The sequence below is a fragment of the Dendrobates tinctorius genome, unplaced genomic scaffold, assembly GCF_039654945.1.
Source record: "Dendrobates tinctorius isolate UK_male_01 unplaced genomic scaffold, ASM3965494v1 ptg000004l, whole genome shotgun sequence".
In the NCBI taxonomy this organism is placed as follows: Eukaryota; Metazoa; Chordata; class Amphibia; order Anura; family Dendrobatidae; genus Dendrobates; species Dendrobates tinctorius.
Genome location: NW_027361672.1, coordinates 29,092,710 through 29,116,399, shown reverse-complemented (window position 1 = coordinate 29,116,399; position 23,690 = coordinate 29,092,710). Strand labels below are relative to the sequence as shown.

Genomic DNA, 23,690 nt, shown 5'->3' with positions numbered 1-23,690 from the left:
TACCTGAGCGAAGGCAGCGCACTAGCAGGGAGAGCAACCTGGTGCCCTTGCTACAAGGCAAAGCGCCCAAGGTTCCAGGATACAAGCCTCAGGCACTTCATCCCAGCAGCAGTTGCCACTGCACAGCACGGAAAAAAAAACCCAATTGATTATGGTGTTGGACAAACTGCACAACAAGCGTAATATACTGCGTAACCTGCATTCGAATGTACAGTACTCCTGTAGTGTCTTCACATGGGATACAAATACATGGTGCTCATGGGTTACAATTGGCTATCAATGTAATGCACAGAGACTGAAATTCTTTAGTATGATTCTTTATAAAAAATCATTTTCTGCGTCATACATTTTTCATAGGGCACAATTACCATTTAACGCAATAACATTACTTTGATAAAAAATACCGTATAAACAAACATTCCTATATAAATTATGACAGTTTCCCACAAGCCACTATGAAATGTAGTCCAATACTAAACGTCAGTCAGAAGATGTGGGGAGCTAAACTGCAACTAAACAAAATATACAAAGCACTGTAGAAGAAAATAAAATACTGTATATTACATACTGGCCGATCAGTATTTAAAAATCGTACAGGAATCGATCGCCTTGTACACTGGAATAGCGACTATACTGTCCTTCTCTGGGCACAAGGAGAACTTGTGATATAATAATCTGTATTATCTGATTCCCTGCTGCAGACCTCCCTATGCAATATAGTATATATTCTGTAGGGGGCAGAGTTGTATCCATTTCAGAAAGTGAAAGGCGCAACAAAAGAAAAACCGTATAATTCCAGAGACCCACTATAGTGAATGGCACATGACATAAGGTGCAATGGGTAATCATCAGGGATATCGGCAGGTCATGTGAATGGCATACATTGCCATTCTCTTGCTAAAAATGGCAAATTTGATCTTGAAACAAAATTCTACAAAAATATATTTCTATACACACACACAACTATTCTGTATACAGCCTCTCTCATAAAGAAGCCATCTGCGCTAAAGAAAGTTTAAAAAGCTGCGCCTGATTGGCCAGTTCTGTCACACGGTCCACCATGTCCTGCAACGACGCGGCACTCGGGTAGTTCAAGGCGGCCATTTTAGTGGCCAGTACAATATTTTTAAGTAGTTCGCACAGCTGGTTACTGGAATTCATCAGTCTGTGGCAGATCTCCTTTGTGGAAACTTGTCTTGAAAGAGTGTCACCAATAAACACCAGTTTGTGTGCACTCAGGATGACAAATTTGCTGTGAGCAACAAAGATCCTGGGGGGCTGTGCCGTGCTCATGCAATTGAAGAAGGCGTCGATGGAGTTAAGAAGAGAGATGAAGAGGGTCTCGCACTGGTCCGAGTAGAAGGACAAAAGCTGCTTATCTTGAGGAGTCAGGGAACTGTTCTCAGCACGAACGCTGTGAGGCGACTTCCACTTTGAGATATCATTTTCCATTGGTGTGGTAATCTCGCGCTCCAGCTGCTGGAACTGACTCAGCTGCAACACAGATAATGAAAATCAGAAGCTCAGTCCATCACTTCTGCAAATAGCGACCGACCGGCAGGAAAAAGGAAAGAAATGGTAGAAACTTTACCTGATGCTGTTCCAGCTGGGGCTTCCCTTGCTTCATAATATTTTCTTTCTCTAGAAGTTCTTTCTGCTGTCGCTCAAATTCTTCTTTACCCTAAAAAAAAAAAAAAAAAAAAAAAAAAAATATAATATCTATCTTCAGTAATTACGTAATGGAAATTTTACCAAATCACATTACAAATGATAATGATCTCATGCTTCTAGCAAAATAGAAACTGAAATGTAGCAAAAGTTTCCAGATATGAAAGGACCTGACCCAGCCTGACAGGGGATGGGAAACTTTTGGGAAAGTACCATTTTTATTTATTTTTTAAACAGGTACAAGTAATTAAAACAAAGTCTAACAACCACACTGTCCCCTCCTGCACCCTTCTGGCCATACATTAATTTCCTTACAAATATATGTAAAACATGGCACATCAGTGAAATGAAGGGACTATTCAATAGCTAAGCCAGGCCTCTACTCAGTCATGACTGACATTGCTATAGAGGAGGGGGTGGCCAGACAGGCCCTTCATATCACTTTTCACACGCAGACAGACAGGGCAAGGGTGAAACGTCTTACTAGCCGGACATAAAGATAGATTAGAAAACCCCAGGGGAAAAAAAATAAGTTTTCACAAGTTACTTTATTTTCACATTGCAACAACGGTGAAAAAAAAAAAAATGTAATAGAAAGTACCTCAAAAAATAAATTAATAAATGTAAAATATATACATATTGTGAGGCAGTGACTGGAGTCATATTTGAGGGTCGCTATATGTTCCCCGGATGCGCTCAGAAGTGTATTAGAGCCGCTGGAGTGCTTTGTGGTCACAGAAGCATGCCTGTAAGTCACAAGGCAGAATAAAAGTAAGTCTGAACATGGTCAAGTTATTTTTGACCATGGAGCTTGTTCAGGAAAATCCAGTATGGGCTTTTATTTTTGAAACGGACTGCAGGAAGTTTCTTATAAGTGGCCCATGGCCACAGAGTGGAGTGAAGGAAAAATAACCCTGCAGGAAGAGTTTTGGGTTTGTCAGTTTTGGTATTGCGAGAAGATAGAGCAGTTGGTCTGCAGAGCACTCCCTGTGTGAGGCAACACAGAGCCAGGCGGAGCCAAAAGGTCTGGCACCACCTGCGTACACGGCAGTGCGGTCGCTCAAGAGAAACAGTCCCGGACTGTCGTTTTGTTTTCCCGGCTGCGATCCGGAGGATACAGTGTGCTGCGCACTGTGTGCGTTTTGGACATTAAACACATTTTGTTTTGAACTTGCTTGGGTCACTGCCTCATCACTGCATAGTGTGGACACCGCTGCATTACAATATACACAATATTTGATATACAAGCACATTTACCACTGACCGAAAAAAAGGCCAAGCCTTAATCTCACTATAATTACTATGACTAAAATTACACGTCCTAATAACTAAGTATGTGGGTGCAACTGGGATGAATAAGATTTTGCTTTGTGGAAACCATTTGTCATGATGGATATATGACGACCGGCTCATGCTCATAAACAAGTCCTTGTGCAGTTTAACACCCACTGGCTTACAATTACTAGGGCATCAACCATACACATCCTTTTTATGTAGAAAAACACATATACAAAGTATCGAGTCTTAAAAAGGCATTTCCAGCTCCCCTTTCTTTCATGATACAACATCAGGCATGAAGAAATGTAGCTGTACGACGTGGGTGGGGCAGTTGCCAACGATCTGATAACCAGTGGTCTGGTCGAATCAATAAGGATGTCCACTACTTGGACAACTCCTCAATTCATACCGTGACACACAGTAAAACACCACCATTAGTAAAGTAAATCTTGCAGTTTTCACACTAATATTATTCGCTTACCTCCTATTATTTTCAGCAGCCATATTGATCTAGACAACAATGTACAGGCGATAACTGATTGACTTCTATACAAATATCTTCTGGGTATGCTCTGATCTGGGCAAAGTTTATTGTGAAGCATGGGGGGGGGGGGAGGGAAGTGAGCTGTGACATTATTGTATATAGTGGATAACATAGGTTCCAGTTTCATTGTAATCTTATCTTATGATAAGACTTTTGAAAAGTTATTTGTACAGAACTAGACGCACAAGTCTAGTATTAGGCTTTGGAACCAGTGTGAATATAGCAACATTGTTTATTCTAGCGATATAATTGGGAAAAATAAAAAAAAAAGCCAAAAACCCCCAAACAATTTAACAAAAACTTTATCAGAAACTGACATGCATGTTTAAATGACTTTCCTTTTAATAAACCTGAAATCTTGCAAGGTAGCATTACATAGAGAGCACTTTATATGGATCACTGGGTGTTCTACAAAATACTACATACAAGAGCATGTACACAAGAGCCACCCATTATAGTTACCTGTAAGTGGACATAATCATAGTCGTCCATCCAACTTCTTATTGAACCATCCCGATGCTTGAAATTTGGATTGTGCTCTTTTCCCATTTGTGACAATGGCTGAACACCATCTGCTTGCATAATCTGGGCCTTTGTGCTGTTGTACATAAACTCTGAACTACTGGTAATGGCGTCTGAAGGTTTTTGCTTTTGGACATTTGCTTTCTTAAATAAAAGTTCAGCATTAATACTGATAGTGGTGGTTAGCTGCTTAGCATCATCTACTATTGTCCTGGCTACCATGACAAATCTTTCTAGACTGTCACATTTGTTCGCTGCTTTATTGTAAGAAAGGACATTGAGAGACCAGTTGCAGTTGGTGAGGTCCTGGCTGGTCTGAGCCAAGATCTGGTGGGAATCATCCAGTCTGTGCAATTCTCTTTTCATTTTACTATAAAGGCCAGGTTCGGAAATAAGAGAGGCATTTATGGTAGCCCCCTTTGAGAAGTGGATATAGTCCTGCAGGGCCTGTTGTACTTTGTCTACAGCAGAATGTATTTCATTAATGTGTCTTTCCATGTAACCATATGATCGCCACTCGGCTTTAACAAAAGTTAATAACTTAGACACGGAAGTTTCCACCGTTTGTTGAAGGCTCAGTAACAATTCTATGGCAGAGTCTGGATCCATTAACAGTTGTTTTTTGTCCTGAGATGGAGAAGAAGCTACAGAGGATTCCTTGGAAGTTGTAGAAGATGTAGACATGTTGCTTCTAGTGCTTCCAGTGCTAGAGAAGGACAACCTATTTACACCATCAGTTACATCCTGCACTCTTTTGCAGTCCTGCTGAACCTGTGGTGGGAAGTCATAGATTCCTTCTTGGTCATCAGATCCAGTGTCGCCAAGGCTGTGAACTCCTCGAGGAAAGTCATAATCATCTGATGTTGTTTGATTGAGCTGGTTACGAGGAAAGTCATACACGCTACCTTTCCTTGAATTAGCCTCAAAGTGCAACTGGCTGACGCCATTAAATTTTTTGCACTGCTCTTGACAGGTTTTAGAGCTTGGAGGCAGAGTGTCATAAGTTGCTTCTGGCCTTTGTTTCATTGATGATGGAAAGTCATATGCTTTATCCTTAGCAGAGGGTAATATATTGTAAACCTGAAAACCGAAGTATAAGAGATTAGTTAATTATAACACTTCTTGTCTGCATTAGTAATAATATATGCAAGGGTTAATAGTAGTATATTTAATTTGATGGAGAAGTCATGACAAAGGATCTGTCACCAAAACTAACACTAATCTGTATCAGTCAAGCAATAGATCATTTAAGCCTGACGAGGATGGTGTATGTTTTGCAAGTCCACTCCAGATTAATTCTAATATTTTCATCCTTGCCACCATGGATGTGGAATCTTTGTACTCTAATATCCCACACCAGGATGGATTAAATGTCTGCAAAGTCTTCATGGAAAACACTGAGAATGATGCGAATTCTGTGGTGAAACTCACAAAATTTATCCTCACCCACAATTACTTTGAATTTGACAATAAGATCTATTTACAGGAGACTGGCACAGCTAAGGGAAGTAAAATGGCTCCACAGTATTCAAATCTCTTTATAGCCAAGCTTGAAAGCGACTTTTTGTCCTCATGTCCCATCAGGCCTCTGGCCTACTAATGCTTCATTGATGATATTTTAATCATCTGGACGGAGTCTGAGCAACAGCTAAAGACGTTCTACGAACAGTTTAATCAATTTCATTCCACCACCAACTTAACACTCAACTATTCCAGCACTGAAGTTAACTTTTTAGACACCATCATTAAGCTAAACAATAATGAAAGAGACATCCTGTATCAGAAGCCAATCGACCGTCCAACAGACCTTAAATGGGACAGTTTCCATCCAAAACACACCAAAAAACTCTATTGTCTACAGCCAAGCCATCAGATACAATTGTATATGTTCCAACCCCATGGATAGAGAAAAACACCTTGGTCGCCTCAGAAAGACCTTTTTGAATCAGGGCTACCATCCAAGAACAATTGAAAACCAAATTACAAGAGCCACCAGAATATCAAGGAATCACCTGCTACATTACAAAGCTAAAGAAGAAAATAACCGGGTGCCTCTAGTGGTCACCTACAATCCAAATCTGGAGGTGCTAAGAGGAGCTGCACAAAAATTACAACCTTTACTGCAAAAAGATGCCCGATTACAATCCATATTTCCAGACCCCCCACTGCTGTGCTTTAAGCAGCCCCCAAATTTAAGAAGCATAGTTGTCAGAAGCTCCCTGTCCTCTCCAACAGCTGCAGGAACCTTTCCTTGCAACCAGAAAAAATGTAAAACCTGGCCATTTATAATGACCATGGACAAGATAAAGATCCCCAACTTGCATCAGGACTACAAGATCCCAGGTACTTTCAGCTGCATCACATCTAATGTGGTGTACTTAATTATTTGTACTAAAATGTCCAACTGGGGTCTTGTATGTGGAGGAGACAGGGCAAAAACTGAGAACAAGGATGAATTCTCATTGTCACACAATAAGAGAAAAAAGTATGGATCTACCTGTGGCCAAACATTTTTCTACCCCATGGCCATAGCATGATGGACATTAAATTACTTGTATTAAAAGGTAACTTCAAGTCTCAGAGAGACAGAAGAATCTCAGAGTACAAATTTATGAAATCTACTGCATTATTTCTGTGCTGTCTTGTGTAAAAATATGTGATTTTTCAGATGTTATATTAGTCCAGCCTGATGAAGAGACCCAAGTAGCCTTGAAAGCTTGCAATTTGTTACCATCTTTTCAGTTAGCCATTAAAAGAGGTAACCATTGAGGACTCTCATTTCTAAATATTCTTCTAATATTTTCAGAACGCTCAGTAGTAAATACGTCTGCCGCTCATTTGACAAGTCCCATTCCATGTCGACAGCCAAGTTCCTAAAATCTTGCACATGCCCAGTGGAGGTTGTACTTTCCATAGTACTGCAGTGAGAAGGTGCCTCTTTTCCAGCAGCACATTCAGGGTATAAGTTTCTAACATCATCTGCAAGAACCAAGTTCAGTAACTGCAACTGTATGTACATAGTATCTATGGAGGGAGATTAAAATACTGGATATTTATGAGGCATAAGCCTGATAAAACTACCTCATGAATTACCCAGTTGGGGCGAAAAAAAAAAAAAAAAAAAAAAAAATGCAATTTGTGTGTATATATATATATATATATATATATATATATATATATATATATATATATATATATATATAGAGTCTAGAAACCTTACTTACAAGTGCTGTGAATGGAGTTTAATGAGTCAGACACTGGTGACATTAGATGGACACTAGCGATGAGCGACAGTGTTCGGATACAGTCTTATCTGAGCATACTCGGGTGTTATCAGAGTATCTTGGGCGTACTCGAACAACATGTTAAGAGTTCCCACAGCTGCATATTTTGCACCTGTTAAGACAGCCGCAACACATGTGGGGATAACCTGTTTGTTAGGCCATCCGTGCATGTGTTGCAGCTAACAGGCGCGATGCATGCAAGCGAGTGGACTCTAACATATTAATCGAGCACGCCCAAGATACTTTGATCACACCTGAGCATGCTCGGATAAAGACTAACCGAACATGCTCGCTCATCACTAATGGGCATGGTTTATAGTGAGAGTTACATTAAAACAGGTCTAATATTGTAGGGTCAGGTGCATACTGTCCTGAATAAAGCTCTTCATTTACAGGAATAAGTGGTCATGTGGATGCTGTTGTAACGAGCCAGGTGCGTATGTCAGACCCAATGTAGGAAATAAGATACAGTTTAGTTCTCCTAAAAGGCAATAGCACTTACCGCTTGGGAGGGAGGTACATCATAAATTCCCTCTTCTCTGGTGGGACTTAAGTACGTGTTATTTTTAGCAGCTGGTGGAACATCATATACCTGAAATAAAAGGAGATTAAACAATATTATGAGATTTTACTCTAACTGGACAAATTATATTAAAGGCAGGTAAACAAGCGGCAGTGAATCCAAATCCATATTACATCCATTTAGTTCTGTACATACCCCTTGAGGTCGAGCAGGAGGAGTATCGTAGACATTCGTCTGCCACTTTGGTGAAGAGTCATAACTGTGTCCTTGTACGGTCCTTATTGGTGTTATAACCTGTAATATAACAAAATCCATTTTAGTAATAGAACCATATAAATTTGTGACCCATGAGATGGGTATTACAAGCAGGCAAAACATGGTTAAATGGGGCTTTACACATAGCGATATCGCTAGCTATATCGCTAAAGCATCACCGATTTTGTGACGCAGCAGCGATATCGCTACATGTGATACTTACCTCCGACCGGCTCCCCCGCTGGCTATCGCTGATCGCGCAAGATCGTCCACATTCATTTCTCGTTGTTGGCTTCCTGCTGGCGCCGACGAGCGAGCTATGGACGCGGGCGGAAGACGGCGGTCATTGCTTCGGCTGAAAGGCAAGTACGACCGCCGAGCATCGCTACATCGCTGATGAGATCTGCCTGTTTGGCAGCTCACTAGCGACCATTTAGCGATGCACCAGCGATCCTGACGGGTCGTATCGTGGTCGGGATCGCTGGTGCATCGCTAAATGTAAAGGGGCCTTAAGCATCCTTAGTAGTCCCATGCTGTGCAAAGCTGCAATGATGTGTGAAAAAGGCATTATCAGGGTGTTGTGTATCTCAATATTTGCTCCACAGAATACAGGAGTCCAGTATCTTAAGGCCACGTTCAGTATGTGATCGGCATTTGTAAGCCAAAACCAGGAGTGCAACAATCAGAGGAAAAAGTAGGATAGAAACAGAGAAAAATGACCAGCCAATCCAAGCTAGTGTGAACAGGTGCCAACAAAAAAAAAAAAAAAAAGCGTATACCAGTAACTTGAAAAACGATAAAGGCTGCACCTTTGTTTTTCCATATACCGTAATAGAAACCTATCACCACTTCTGCATGTTTCACCCACTCCTGGTTTTCACTTACAAAATACTGATGTAAAAAAAACAAACAAAAAAGACTGCATTTAAAAGGGGTTTTCCCATGAAAAAGTACTTTCTAAACACTAGGTCTTAAAATGAAAATAAAGTTCCACAATTGATAATAAAGGGGTTTTCACATCAAAGTTAAAGTCCATTAGAAATTACATGACATAACTAAAGCACCAGACATTACTGCAATTATCTAAATGAATTCCTTAAAGGACAAGGCTGGTGAAAATAGAGATTGCTTAATCTATCAAAATGAATAAATCAATCAGCATTTTTTTAGTGCACATTTCTTAAATGGTACAATGCCAGCTCTGTTTACTCCATGGCCAAGTTTTGATATTCTTTGTAGAAGTGACTTTGTAGATTGTGAACCCCAGTACTGTGGAAGCAAATAATTTCTTCATGCGTCTAGTGCTGGCTTCCAGACATCCGCGTGGGACGACAATACTGTCTCTAGAATAGAGTATATTTTCATTGTAAACTGCTCATCCATTAAAGATAATCAGTAGACATTTCAGTGAAAGAAAATATTTCCATTCTTCTGTACGCAGTCCCCGGGAATGCACTTCCTGACTTCCATGATAACGAGCTCCAAGCCATTAGTTACCAGTCCATTACATAGTCATTTGGTGGAACATAGTGAATTCTGACCATATAATTCTGCCTTGATTGTGAAATCACAGAGGCAGCTGGAAAGATAATAATGCCTGTCGCAACCCAAAACACACCGAGTGTACACGGCTGGCCGACTTGGTTATCATAAAGTACACAGAACCTATAACAGGCAACAGTGATTTTAATCAGGTGAATAGTAACAAGTAGACTATACAGAAAGGTTTGCTTTACACATTAAGATTTCCATCTAAGGGTATGCGCACACGTTGTGGATACTGCTGCGGATCCACAGCGGATTTGGCCTTGCGGGTCCGCAGCAGTTTCTGCTGTATTGTACAGTACCTTTATACTCAATGGAAATTGAAAAATGCAGTGCACATGCTGCAGATTTTTCTGCGCGGATTAGCTGCGGTTTTAAATCCGCAGCATGTCAATTCTTTGTGCGGAATCCGCAGCGGTTTGACACCTGCTCCATGACCAAGTGTCAAAACGCAGGGGAAAACCGCAGGTCTTTTGACCTGCGGATTTAGCCAAATCCGAACGGAAAAATCTGCAGCACAATTAGCAACGTGTGCACTTACCCTTAACATTAGCAGGCCAGACAAAAACCACTGTGACCTATATATCACTTAGGGTAGGGACTAGATTTGCAGCCAAGCTGAAACCCACACGTCCCCTACACGTACAGGACACTATTTTAACGCATCTTCGAATCTACACATTTTTGCCAGCATCACAACCAAATGTAATTATATTTATTATATTACACATACCATGACAACATATGGTGGGTTGTTTTATTTTTCTTTGTGGGGGGGGGGGGGGGGGGGGGGGGACAAAAAAAAAAAAAAAACAAAAGCACAAACCAGCCATAAACCACCACTGTTTATATTTGCTCCGGAGGCCTCATCATGGGTTAGACAAGACGCCAAAATAGAAGAAAAGTTAACCTAGTTATTCCACAATTTCTTATACAATAGTCATGTGCTGTAGATGCAAACATCATTACAGAGGCCTGTGAATGGCTGTAATGGTCATGCTGATTATGTATGGGATGTGATCTCGGGACTAGTGTAGGGCACTTTAGGCGCCACACAGAATATAAATTAGAAGTATTACTAAAAGCTTAAAATGCAAACCAGAAAACAAAGTTTTGTTTCTACTTCTGCCACATAAAAAAGAAACACACGACACAGACATGTACTCTAGTCTATTACAGATTACAAAGGGAAACATCATCTTGATTTCTTGGACAATCTACTTTGGCATATCAATATATTCTTCCAGTAGTATTGTACAAGAGCTGAATGAAACCCTGAACATATTAGTTATAGGAATAATACTACACGTAGGAGTTGTCTAGTTTAGGCTGGTTTTACACTTGCATTGTTTTTTGCAACCCATATGGTCATTTTTTTGTGGCATTTGCAGCCCGCAAAAAAACCTTCGGAGCCGCAAATACAGGGTACCGCAAAAACAAAGCTACAGTTGTTTTTAACGGAACCATTGAAATGCATTGCAGCAGAGTCCGTAAGCCGTGAAAAATATTGAGCAAGCTCGATATTTTTTCACAAAAGCAAATACGGCCCTCACGGCCATACGGAGCACGGCCCTCCTACTAATTTTTGCAGGCCGATTTTGTGGCCCCATAGGAATCTATTGGGGCCGCAAAAACGGCCCGCGAAAACACTAAGTGTAAAAGCAGCCTTAGAAAAACAATTTTCTAATATCCTATTTAGAACTTACAAATCAGTGGAGTACAGATGTGCTACAAAAAGTGTGTTACTGTGGAGGACCTAGGATATCCATGCATTATATATTGATATAAGGCTATGGTTCCTAACTTGACTCCTAAGAGTTTATGAACAGCTGAGGGCAGGAGGGAAAGCACCCATCACCGCATAACACAACACCCACCACTATATGTTTAAAGCTTGGTTCAACTTTCTCGTATTTCCAATTTGTTCCTCAATCTTGTTTCTTTCTCCCCTCGCAATCACAATCTAACTTCAGTGCATCAATCTGTCATTTTTCACAATGATCTCTCCATTGCTGGAGAAGAATACTTGTCCCCCCACTGTGTGCACACCCACAGTTTCTTATAAACCCTAAACAGCACCTCCATAGTGAGATCTGAAACAAAGTTCATAAAGCCATAAAGAATACAGAGGCGCAGATCACAACGGCTTCTTACAGTAGCAGCCCACACTGAAGTCATGCACTGTACGGTGTAATTTCCTCTGAGGTTACTAGACTTCCTGTTGCTCACATTTCAGTTCCTGCTCCTTCCATTAAGAGGCTGATTTTCTCATGGAGGAGCATTGATAGAACAATAAAGGATTTTGTGTGAGAAAATAATAGAGAAACAAATCGCTTCTTTCCGCTTCTGGACGTGCTCCAGACATCAGAAAGGCAAGGTGACTGCCTGAAAACTGGACTGAGATCACAGAACTAGAGCCTGACTTCTGGCCTTACATATCTGCTGTCACTTCTTACAGGCAATGACAGGTGTTTTGGCAAGGAATGCCATTAATGCTAGCTACTGTCCTTTATTGAAAGAAGTCATTACTAGTGTTTAGGTTTTCCTTTGATCAGCATCATTTCATGTATTCTAGTTTTTTTTTCTCCTTCACCAATTCCCATTTTACATTTATTGCTTGGCGATTAAATATATATTTTTTACATGACATGACAACCCGTTACATGGTATCCCTTCCTACATTTATTGGAATGAGAGTATCAAACCAAACTAAAATTGGCCTCCATACCTTTAGAGTAACGTATAGCAGTACATCCAGTATGGTGGGCCAATGAACAGCAGTGTTAATGAACCTCTCACCAATTGTGCTGCCTGGCAGGACTTCAATCACGGATATCACAGAATCCATATATCCTGCAGTAACACGAATGAGTAAATTATATTCTGAGAAGCGTTTCATGACCAACAAAAGCTTTACTGACTGCACATGAGCCGGAGCTGCCCCAGGTAAGAAATGAAGTGTATGGGACTGGGCAAACAGCAGGTGTTGCCGCTGTACAAACAGTCAAGGCTGAAAAGAACAGAGCCTATCCATTCACTACATGGCTTTTAGTTAACTCTTTAAGAACCAATTATCTCAAAATTCAATAAGACATGTAATGCCAATTTTTGCAAAGTACTAAATGCAATCAAATATACTAAACACAAAATTAAAAAAAAAAAATTTTTTTTTATACATACATACATACATACATACATACATATACACACACACACACACACGGTAAAACAAATTACTACGCATTTAACTATAGATTTCATTCTACACGTAATCCAGACAATCCCATGGACCTAAAACCATGTTTACTTTGCAATGGTAAAACCCAAGTGGCTGCGACAAATGGTGTTTACATCAGGATCCCACTAGCTGTGTTTTCTTTCGGGGTGGATTTTATCCTTTTGTGGCCAAAGATCTGACTCATGCTCGCTGATCATGCTCTTTAGGACACGGACTAAAAAAAAAAAAAAAAAAAAAAAAAAAGCAACAGCTCTGGCTTGGCTTTAGTAATGATCCAATTTATTTGTATACATAGCAACAGCCTGATTAGTGAAAATCCAAAATCGCAGGGGTCCAGCCGAGCAAGTTGTGAAAGTGAGGAGGTCTGCTCCGGTACTTCATTATTAGACCATTGTAATAGCACTCATGGCAGGAGTTAGGGTACGTCTCCACATTCCGGATTGACAGCGCTTTGAACACAGCAGATACCCGCCCAAAGGCTGATGTTCTAGGAAGTGAAGTAACGGGAAGGTGTCCAACTTGGCTTTTTTGGCAACTCCCATAAAAAGTTGAAGAAGAGACATCTGGCAAGCAGAACCCATTTCGAGTAACATGTGAGTGTTTCAGAGATGAGACCTGCTTAAATAAGTAATTTATGTGGATGTGTAGAATTCTAAAAGGTAATAGTAGCTCTATAAGAATAGATTGGGTGTTATTAGTTTTGCAATACACTGTATGGAGAACAAAAAACACTAAAAATTCTTCCAATTAGAAAAGCCGGATTACTTACAGGTAATGCTCTTTTAATGAGTCCACGACAGCACCCACTGGAGGTATCGGATCCGCCCCATTTGGAACAGGAAACCCTACAGGAAAGATAAAAGGGGGCGGTCCGCCTCTCCTCCTCAGTTTTGCATTTCAGAGTACCAGGAGGACCGCCAAGGATTAGGCAATGTCTTGTACTTATGACTTTACTTATCCAACTTTAGCAGATATACTTTTAATATTGATATTTCTAGCAGGGAGGGAAGTGAGCGGGTGCTGTCGTGGACTCATTAAAAGAGCATTACCGGTAAGTAATCCGGCTTTTTACCCTTCGCCACGACAGCACCCACTGGAGAGATTCCAGAGACCATCACCTGGGTGGGACCACCGTGCCAAGGACAGTCTTGCCAAAGCTTAGGTCAGAAGTAGACGAAAGGTCAAGTCTATAGTGTCTATAGAAGGTAGAAGGGGATGACCAAATTGCCGCCTTACATATGGTTTCAATTGGAACGTCTCCCCTCTCCGCCCAGGAGGCCGCCATTGCTCTGGTGGAATGTGCTCTGATGTCTTCCGGAGGTTCTTCATTTTTTGCAGAGTAGGCTAAACGGATGGCATCCCTGATCCATCGGGAAATGGTGCTCTTTGTGACTCCATACCCTTTTTTATGGCCCTGAAAAGAAATGAAGAGAGCGCCACACTGCCTCCAGCTCTCGGACCTTTCAATATACTTTAGGACAGTTCTTCTGACATCCAAAGTGTGGAATTTCTGCTCTTCCGGAGTGGAGGGGATCTTCAAAGAAGGTTGGGAGGAGTATCTCCTGAGACCTATGGTACTTTGTTGATACCTTAGGCAGGTATGAGGGGGTCTGGCTTTAATATTAATCTATCCCGATATACCTGCAAGAAGGGTGGATCTATGGACAGGGCCTGGATATCACCCACTCTCCTAGCGGATGTCAGTGCTACCAAGAGGGCCGTCTTAAATGATAAATATTTAAGGGATATCGTATCTATCGGTTCAAAAGGTTCTTCTGTCAGGGCGTCTAACACCAAGTTTAAGTCCCATGTAGGGATTGTGGGTATGTGAACCGGAGTTATTCTTTCACATGCTGTAATGAATCGTGATATCCACTTATTCCCTGCTATATTATGGCCATACAGCGCCCCCAACGCAGACACCTGTACTTTCAGTGTGTTTACTGACAAGCCCAATTCCTTCCCTTTTTGTAGGAATTCTAAGATAGGAACTATTGGGACTTCTGCTGTATGAGATGCTGTATGAAACTGTAGGAATTTTTTCCATATTCTTTTATAAATTTGGGTTGTGGACTGCTTTCTGCTCTGTAGGAGCGTAGTAATTAATGATTGCGAAAACCCTCTTGATCTTAATAGGTGCCTTTCAAGTTCCACGCCGTCAAGTGTAAGTTGTTCACTTGAGGGTGGAAGAAAGGGCCTTGGGAGAGTAGGTTGGAGTTTGAGGGGAGAACCCAAGGATCTGTCACTGACATAATTCGTAGCCACGAGAACCACGGTCTCTTGGGCCAGAAAGGTGCTATCAGGATTACTCTCGCCTTTTCCGGATCACTTGTGGCAGGAGAATCAATGGCGGAAAGGCGTATGCCAGTTTGAATTTCCATGAGGCCTGAAGGGCATCCAGTATGTCTGGGTGATCTGCTGGAGACAGGGAAGCAAAGGTTTTTGTTTGTCTGTTTTCCCTTGTGGCGAAGAGGTCCACTTGAGGATGCCCCCATAGCGCTACTATGTCCTGGAAGATCTGGCGATTGAGGCACCACTCCCCTTGCCGAAGTGTGTGTTGGCTTAAGAAATCTGCTTCTTGGTTATCCTCTCCTCTGATATGAAGAGCTGAGAGGGATAACAAATTGCTTTCGGCTAAGTTTAAGATTCTTGCCGCAGAAGACATCAGAGTCTCTGATCGAGTACCTCCTTGTCTGTTTATGTAGGCCACCGTGGTGGTGTTGTCCGACAGGATCCTGACATGTTTCTGTTGAAGCTGTGGAAGGAAATGATGTAGATCATAGTATACTGCTGTCAGTTCTTTTAAATTAGACGAGTATTCTCTTTCCTCTCTATTCCATCTTCCTTGACAAAAGCTATTCCCCATATGGGCTCCCCAGCCTTGGGGGCTAGCGTCGGTGGTTAGGATACCAGATGGTACTATGACCCATGGGACTCCTGATGATAGATGGTCATCATCTAACCATTCCAGAGAAGTCAAGACCTCCTGAGTTAGAGTTATCTTGCTCTCAAAGGTGACCACCATGTTGCTTCTCCTCCTGGAGGATCTGATGCTGAAGTGTGCGGACATGATAATGGGCCCACCGGACTGCAGGGGCACAGGAATCTAGCGACCCCAATAGCGACATTGCCTCTCTCAGAGACATGCGTGGTCTATCTATGGCTGCCTCTACTTTCTCTTTTGTTAGTGCCATCTTTACCTGAGGAAGTAGACATTTCTGGGTTATGGAGTTCAATTGGAACCCCAAAAACATCTGGAGGGATTGCGGAACGAGCCTGGACTTCTGTATATTGATGATCCAGCCTAGGTCCTGCAAAGATGAGATTGCATCAGCCACTCTTTCGGTACACTGGGTATCTGAGTTCCCGATTATTAGGAAGTCGTCTAAGTAAGGTACGATTAAAGTATCCTTTTGACGAACATAGGCCATCACCTCTGCCATCACCTTGGTGAAGATTCTTGGCGCTGTTGAGAGGCCGAAAGGCATGGCTGTGTACTGAAAATGACGGACCTTGCCATCGAACACCACTGCGACCCTTAGATATTTTTGGTATCTATTATGGATAGGAAGATGATAGTAAGCATCTTTTAAATCAATTCCCGCCATCACACAATTTGGAAAGAGAAGCTTTATGGTGGATCTGATTGATTCCATCTTAAACTTATAATTTTTTATAAACGTATTAAGCTTCTTTAAATTAATAATTGTTCTAAATGTACCATCTGGTTTGGAAATTAAAAATAAGGGAGAGTAGAAGCCTCTACCTTCCTGTCCCTCTGGGACCTCCACTAAAACCCCCTTGCTTAGTAGGCTCCGAATCTCTTCTTCGAGGGCCTTTTGTTGGGCTATAGAGTTAAGGCGGGTTAGGATAAAGAAATCATAAGGGTATTGAAGGAATTCTATTTTCATTCCTTCTTTAATAATACCCAAGATCCATGGGTTTGAGGATATTTGTTCCCATTTTGGATAAAAGAACCGTAATCTACCCCCTACAGGTGGGTCTGATTTTTTAATTTCTATTTTCCCTTCGGAATGTTGGACCCCTGAACATGGTACCCTTTTGTTTCTCTTCTTTTGCGGCCCATCTATTTGATCTTTCCGTTTGCCTCCTTCTTCCAAACGGTCGCCTCTTAAAGGTTCTCCTATAGAAAGGGATAGAAGAGTCAGGGAACGCCTTCTTCCTCTCCTTTGCTTTGGCGAGTATCTCGTCTAGGGCTTTTCCGAAGAGAAACTCACCCTCACACGGGGTTGCACAAATCTTAGCCTTTGATTGCGCGTCCCCCTTCCAGCTCTTCATCCACAACGCCCTTCTGGCGTTGTTCACCAGAGCTGCTGATCTTGCTGCCAGCCGTAGAGTGTCCGCCGACGCATCAGCCATAAAGGCAGCTGCCCCTCTAATTAATGGGATAGCGGCCCGTTTTTCTCTGGACACCTTTTGCTCGATTTGCTGATCCAGCTGGTCCAACCATACGAGCATAGATCTAGAGGTGCATGTGCTGGCTACCGCTGGCTTAAAAATACCCATGGTAGCTTCCCAAGACCTCTTCAATGATGATTCTGCCTTGCGGTCTAACGGGTCTGCCAACAAGCCTTTGTCCTCTACTGGAATAGCCGATTGTTTTGAGGTAGAGGATATAACGGCATCCACTTTTGGCACTTTAGTCCATTTTAATAGCTCCTCATCGCTATATGGATACTTTCTTTTTGAGGCTGATGGGAGAAAACTTCTTTGGTCATGTTTTTCCCATTCCCTCTTTATTAGGGCCTTAATCGCCGGTATTACCGGGAACGCTCTCCTTTTCTTTACCGCCAATCCCGCAAACATTATGTCTTGTGCGGTTTGGGCACCCCTTGGTTCCTCACACCCCATAGTGCTTCTCACCGATTTAACTAGGTTGTCCACACTATCCAGGGGGAAACATGACCATCCCTCTATGTCTGATGATGACGAGGAGGTGAGTGAGGAGTCAGAGATTAACCCCCCTTCCTCCTCTGACTCTGAGCTGAGGGTTAACTGCTTTTTGCTGCCAGTCTCTGAGGGAGTTTTGGCGCGGTTAATAGCCTGTATCTCCTCCCCGATTATAGTTCTAATGTCTTTTTCGACAATGTGGCCCCCTGCTTTGTCTCTCTGGTGCACTGCTTACAGAGCTTCTTAGGGTAGGAGTCAGGGAGAGGTTCAGAGCATAACGCACATTCTTTATGCTTGGATTTCTCCTTTTTCTTGGTCTAGAAGGGGACACCAAGGCGGGGGGGGGGGGGGTGGAGAGGTCAGCTTAGTAGGCAGAGTATATACTTTGCACACTCACCCAGTGAAGCCTTATATTACCGGATCAGATGGCTGAGATCCCGTCCTAGGTCTTGACTCTCCAGTTTCGCTCCTGCGCCCGGTGTCTGTCCTAGTGTTGCAGTCCCTGGTGGAGCTGCCCCCCGCAGAATCTCCTGCTGGAGCGTGCGCTTCCGTTGGGGACGACATGGCTCGTCCCTGCTCAGCTGCGCGCTGTTTAAATAGATTGCGCGCTGCTTCTCTTTTTTTTTTTTTTTTCTCTCTCTCTCCCCGGAAGTCGCTCCTCCCCGGGATTTCCCCGCACATGCGCCGTCGCGCTCAGCCATCCTACCCCGGAAGTTCAATCATTACTTCCGGGGTTAAGGAGTCTCCACGCCGGCCGGCAACCGCGCCCCCGCCTGTTCTCTGCGGCCTGCGCTCACCGCCACCGCTGCCTCACGGGAGCCTCTCTTCCCTTTTTTTTTTTTCTTCGCGCCACAGGCGAACTTACCCGGGCAGCGACGGCCTCTTGGTGCCTCCCCGGCGCACTCCTGGGTGAGACCGGGCGGCCCACCCCGGACCCGGTCATCACCCTCCACCTGCCAGACGAGGGGGGAGCCGTCTAGCGGAGTCTCCCCCGACGCTGCCTCCGGACCGCAGCCCCTGCCGTTCCCAAGGAGACTGCACAGGCGGCATGCATGGCCCAGGTAAGCTTCCTGAAGGATCCTGGCTCCGTTTGGAACAGGAAACTAAAACTGAGGAGGAGAGGCGGACCGCCCCCTTTTATCTTTCCTGTAGGGTTTCCTGTTCCAAATGGGGCGGATCCGATACCTCCAGTGGGTGCTGTCGTGGCGAAGGGTAAAATATAGTATACTTCTTTTAATTCAGTGTCGCTTACCCCATGTGCAGGGCATTGCAGTAGCTTAGGTATCCATGGTTAACAGTTAACTGTTAAGTGCACACGTACCGGACCTCTCGCGGAAATTACCGCGAGAATGCCGGAATTCCATTCCGCGGGGGGGGAGGGGGGAAAAAAAAAAAAAAAAAAAAAAAAAATAAAAAAAAATATCGCATTTTAAATTCCCGCGATTTTCCCGCGGAAAAACTAGCATTTTGCAAGCGTATTTAGCTTGCAAAATGCTAGCGTTTTCCAAGCGATCTGTAGCATCGCTTGGAGAACTGATTGACAGGTTGGTCACACTCGTCATACATAGTGTTTGACAAGTGTGACCAACTTTTTACTACTGAGGCCGCCTATGCAGCATCAGTAGTAAAAGATAAAATGCAAAAAAAAAAAAAAAAAAAAAAAAAAAAAAAAAAAAAAAATGGTGTTCTTCTTACCTTCCGACGTCCCGCGCAGCCGTTCCCAGTAAAAATGCCCGATGACGTCAGTTCTCGCGGGATCGCGATGTCTCGCGGCAATTCGCGATGATGTCGCGCAAATGACCGCGAGACTTCGCGATCCCGCGACAACGGACGCCATCGCGGGCATTTTCGCAAAGGATTACTGGGAACGAGAGCGTGGAGAGAAGCGGGAAGGCTGCGCGGGACGCCGGAAGGTGAGAATAACAATATTTTTTATTTTAAATTCTAATTTTTACAGGGATATGGTACCCAAAGCCCGGAGGACAGTCTCCTCTCCTCCGGACCGTGGGTACCATCCGTAAATGTTCTGCTTACTTTCCGCATGGTGTGCACAGCCACATGCGGGAAGTAAGCGGAACAATGCATTCCTATGGGTGCGGGATCGCCGCGATTCCGCAAAATTAATGAGCATGCTGCGGTTTTTACCGCAAAGCGATTCCGCCGCGGTAAAAACCGCAGCATTAGCACAGCATTGCAGAATCCCATAGGAATGCATGGGATGCTTAGTTTTCGCGGCAAAATCGCGCGGTTAAAACCACCGCGGAAACTCGAAAAAAACGCCACGTGTGAACTCAGCCTTAGTGGTCGTAACCATCGATGCTCAAGCTACTGCAATGCCCTGCACATGGGGTATACTATATTTCTAATTGGAGGAATTTGCTAATATTATACCAACTACATATTTGGATAGGATCTTACAGATAGGAATACCGCTTTGAAGTTTAAAGGGAACCCCTCACCTGTTTTGGCCACTATAAGATGCGGCCACTGCCTTTCAGGGCTTATCTACAGCATAAGGGGTGGTCCGGTCTGATGGGTCCGGCGCCTCCCATCTTCATACGATCGCCACCCTCCTGATTTTTCATCACTCCCCGGCATTGCACTCCTGCACAGGCGTACTTATCTGCCCTGCAGGCGCTGGGCCTCTCTGACCTTTCCCAGCTCACTGCAGTACTTTGCTCTGCCCTCAACATAGAGAAGTATGCCTGCGCAGGGGGCGATGCTGGGGAGCCATGAAGCAAGCATGAGGGCAGCGTCGCATGAAGATGGGAGGTGCTGGACCCGCAACACCCATTGGACCAGCCAGCCCCCCTTCCCGGGTAAGTATAATAAAACTTATTTTTCTTATCTTGCAGGTCGGATCAGGGGCTTATCTACAGCATTATAGAATGCTGTTGATAAGCCCTGAAAGGCGGTGGCCGTATCTTATAGCAGCCAAAACAGGTGACAGGTTCCCTTTAATTGCTGCTTGAAGCCAAGAAAACATTGCCATATAGTACACTGCCACACCACTGAATCACAGGAATAGACCTTTGCAATGGCTGCCTGGCCAAAAACACACAAAACCCATGTAGTCACTGCTCTTATCACTCACCTTTGGACTATTTAGCTACATGCTGGCCATAAGAACAGCGCTGTCTAGATAACAGTGCTCTGTAAAAGATCACTGCTGAGTAATGACACCTTATGAGGTTAGTCAGTCTTCAACCTCTTCTAAATGCCATTGTCATAAGATTCCAAGTAACAGTGTGTCATTCTGAGATACTAACTGGAATCACATAAACTGAATATATGTGGAGAGTAACTTCATCTATATATTTAATTGCCTTAAATTGTCTGTCATCCACTTCCGTCTGGATGTCCCAGAATCCCACAATCCACCGACCCACACCAGAAGTACGCCGACCGCCATTTTTGAACACCCAAGCAATGCCGCTCGGATCCAGGCCGCCGCTCAGATCCAGGGTGCTGCTGCGATCCCGACCATCACAGGGATCCCAGTTGCCGCTCGGATCCCAATTGCCGCTGCGATCACGAGGCTGTGAAAGGGGTGTAAAGAGGGGTATAACGAGAGGGGTGTAATGAAGGGGGTATAATGAGAGGGTGTAATTAGAGGGATGCCGCCACCGGACCCCCGCCAGGACCCACTGCCTGACTACACACGCCAGATCCTGCCGCTGCCTGCCCACCCACCTCCGTGCAGTCACAGCCGGCAGGAAAGTCTGCGGCTTGAGGCCTGTGCTGGAGATTGGGTGCGGCCACCCCTCTGGTGGCGCTGCACATCATCTCCAGCACAGGCCGCAAAACACCATCTTTCCTGCCGGATGTGACTGCATGGAAATGGGTGGGCCGCCACCCCCCAGCGCCACAAAGCTGCCCCCATCGTGATGTTACTGCCCTCCCGATGCGATAGCATCGGGCACACATCTAGTTTTAATATAAAACCACAGTACATTTGCTTTCATGATTTATCCAGAGAACACAAATCATATGACACAATTCGAGCGCCATATATTCTATTACACGTCCACAGGAAATTGTAATCTCACTAGACCAGGGGTCCCCAACTCCAGTCCTCAAGGTCCACCAACAGATCATGTTTTCAGGGCTTCCTTTGAATTGCACAGGTGAAGCAATCATCACCTGAGCAATACTAAGGAAATCCTGAAAACTTAATCTGTTGGTGGGCCTTGAGGACTGGAATTGGAGAACCCTGCACTAGCCAATCCTTTATTTTAGTGCTCTGGGAATGAATGTGGCATCAGGAAGACAGTAAACAATGAACGACTTATTAATCATTCTACTATTGGCTCGATGGGCCAACTGATCAATGTGTGGAGGATAATAAATAGGGCCATGATACTTTTCATGTGTTAGACAAAAGTTTCCCAGAAGCGGGATTTTCCTTTCACTCAATCTAATAAAGGCTGGGTGTGAACTGACAACCAGCACTTTCAAGCAGTTCCAGGCTAAACTGCAAGGGAGTAGCTCAAGGTCACAATGTGGTTTACTGGTGGTTTTCATCAGTCCTTTATTGCATTCCACTGAAACAGATGGATGAGTGTTATATATCGACTTTCTCTGAACTTCACAAGTTCACAGAATAAGTCTGAAGGTCTATGTTATGTGGAAACTAATCCTCTGTTCACTATGCAGGGATTTATCTGGAATTAACACCATGTAATTGCTCAGTTTTGCTTGGTCTCAGAAAAAGACAAGAAATACAAATTTCACTTGTAGGCTGCCCAAGCAGAATTTTTCATAAAGTGTCATTTCCGTTTTTTACATTGTATCCATTTTTTTTTTTTTTTTTACATAAAGAAATATGCAGTGATTCCCATTTATAAATCAAAACCCACAAGAGTTATTTTATCCATAGTGGTTATTTAAATAAATGAAAGAGAAATAAGCAACCAGCATCATATGTGGCACACTATGAAGCAGCCACCTGTAAGTGGCATGCTATGTGGCAGAGTCTTTCTGAAGTAGCTCACTGCCTAGTAAAGGGATCACAGCTATTACTAGAAAGGTAAATGAGGGGAACAAGGCGTGAGTAATGAAAGCTCTTCTTTCTTTGGGTAAAATACACTGTATGAAAATCAATCCTACAACTGGCTTTAATCACAACCAAGAGCAGAGTCGATCACTAGTATTATGAAACAGAAATTCCACATGTAAGCCCTGGTTTTCCAAATATGCATTAGAGCAAGAGAAAAGATAAATGTCGGCTGGAGTCCAAGTCCCACAAGAAATATTACAGAGGCCTGTAAGCAGAAGTATTGGTCTAAAGAGGAAAATGTCTGACCTATCTGCCAATATAAGCCGGCATTCCAAGGCTAAAGTGCAGTGGCAGCCAAGTATTTCCACCACCATCCTGCCAGAGTCTGCTCATGAATGGTGGAAACATATTGAGGAGTCTGGTGCTTAGGAAAGCTATGAAACAGATGCATAGCTGCAAACTAATGCATTCTTCACTTGGTAAATGCATATCAGTAAATGGTCAAGTGCCCTATGCTTATATTAACAGTGAAATCGCAGAAAAACAAAATTATTGCAAAGTGTTTGCAATATACACCATTTTAAAATATGGTTTCAAGCGCCGTGTCATTTTAGATCATTTAGACATCACAGACAGAGTCCTCTGCTTGGGACCGCACTCCATAAGCCAGAGAGGACAGCTATAAACAGGGTAAGTTGCTAACAGTCTGCATCTAGATTTTCCTTGTAGCAACAACCACAGAAAACCTATAGCCAGCCAAATCAGCCGTGTGCCAAGGGCCTCTGGAGAAAAAACAACTCTAAACCGCTAATTGCAGCAACTCTCATATTAAAAAGAAGTCATGCGTGATGAGACCATCCTTTTAGAGCGATTACACAGAATAATGACAAATCTTTAAAATCTAAAAACTTCCTTCTTACTTT

At 43.3% G+C, this 23,690-nt stretch overlaps 2 protein-coding genes across 3 annotated transcripts in view; both read right to left on the bottom strand.

Annotated features, from left to right (window-relative positions):
• Positions 1-301: 301 nt before the first annotated feature.
• NEDD9 (neural precursor cell expressed, developmentally down-regulated 9) overlaps positions 302-23,690 on the bottom strand; it is a 40,414-nt gene continuing 17,025 nt past the window's right edge. For both annotated transcript variants that reach the window (XM_073566631.1, XM_073566627.1), the window contains 5 exons: positions 8,015-8,113; positions 7,799-7,888; positions 3,953-5,092; positions 1,592-1,681; positions 302-1,494 (listed from right to left, as the gene is read on the bottom strand). In XM_073566631.1, the coding sequence (XP_073422732.1) occupies positions 985-1,494; positions 1,592-1,681; positions 3,953-5,092; positions 7,799-7,888; positions 8,015-8,113 (1,929 nt within the window). In that variant the 3' untranslated portion in view covers positions 302-984. The remainder of the gene's footprint in view (positions 1,495-1,591; positions 1,682-3,952; positions 5,093-7,798; positions 7,889-8,014; positions 8,114-23,690) is intronic.
• LOC141082700 (uncharacterized) lies at positions 13,022-18,116 on the bottom strand. The gene is made up of 2 exons (XM_073566639.1): positions 17,096-18,116; positions 13,022-17,001 (listed from the first exon to the last, which is right to left on the bottom strand). The coding sequence occupies exons 1-2, from the start codon at positions 17,727-17,729 to the stop codon at positions 15,866-15,868; spliced, it is 1,770 nt and encodes a 589-aa protein (XP_073422740.1). The 5' UTR covers positions 17,730-18,116; the 3' UTR covers positions 13,022-15,865.

Bases quoted from the DNA above. Each gene is read 5' to 3' on its own strand.
- LOC141082700 (XM_073566639.1), bottom strand. From the start codon at position 17,729: ATGGGGTGTGAGGAACCAAGGGGTGCCCAAACCGCACAAGACATAATG. The intron at 17,002-17,095 runs GTGAGTTTCTCT...CCCTTTCTATAG, and splicing joins TTGTGCAACCCCGTGTGAGG to GAGAACCTTTAAGAGGCGAC.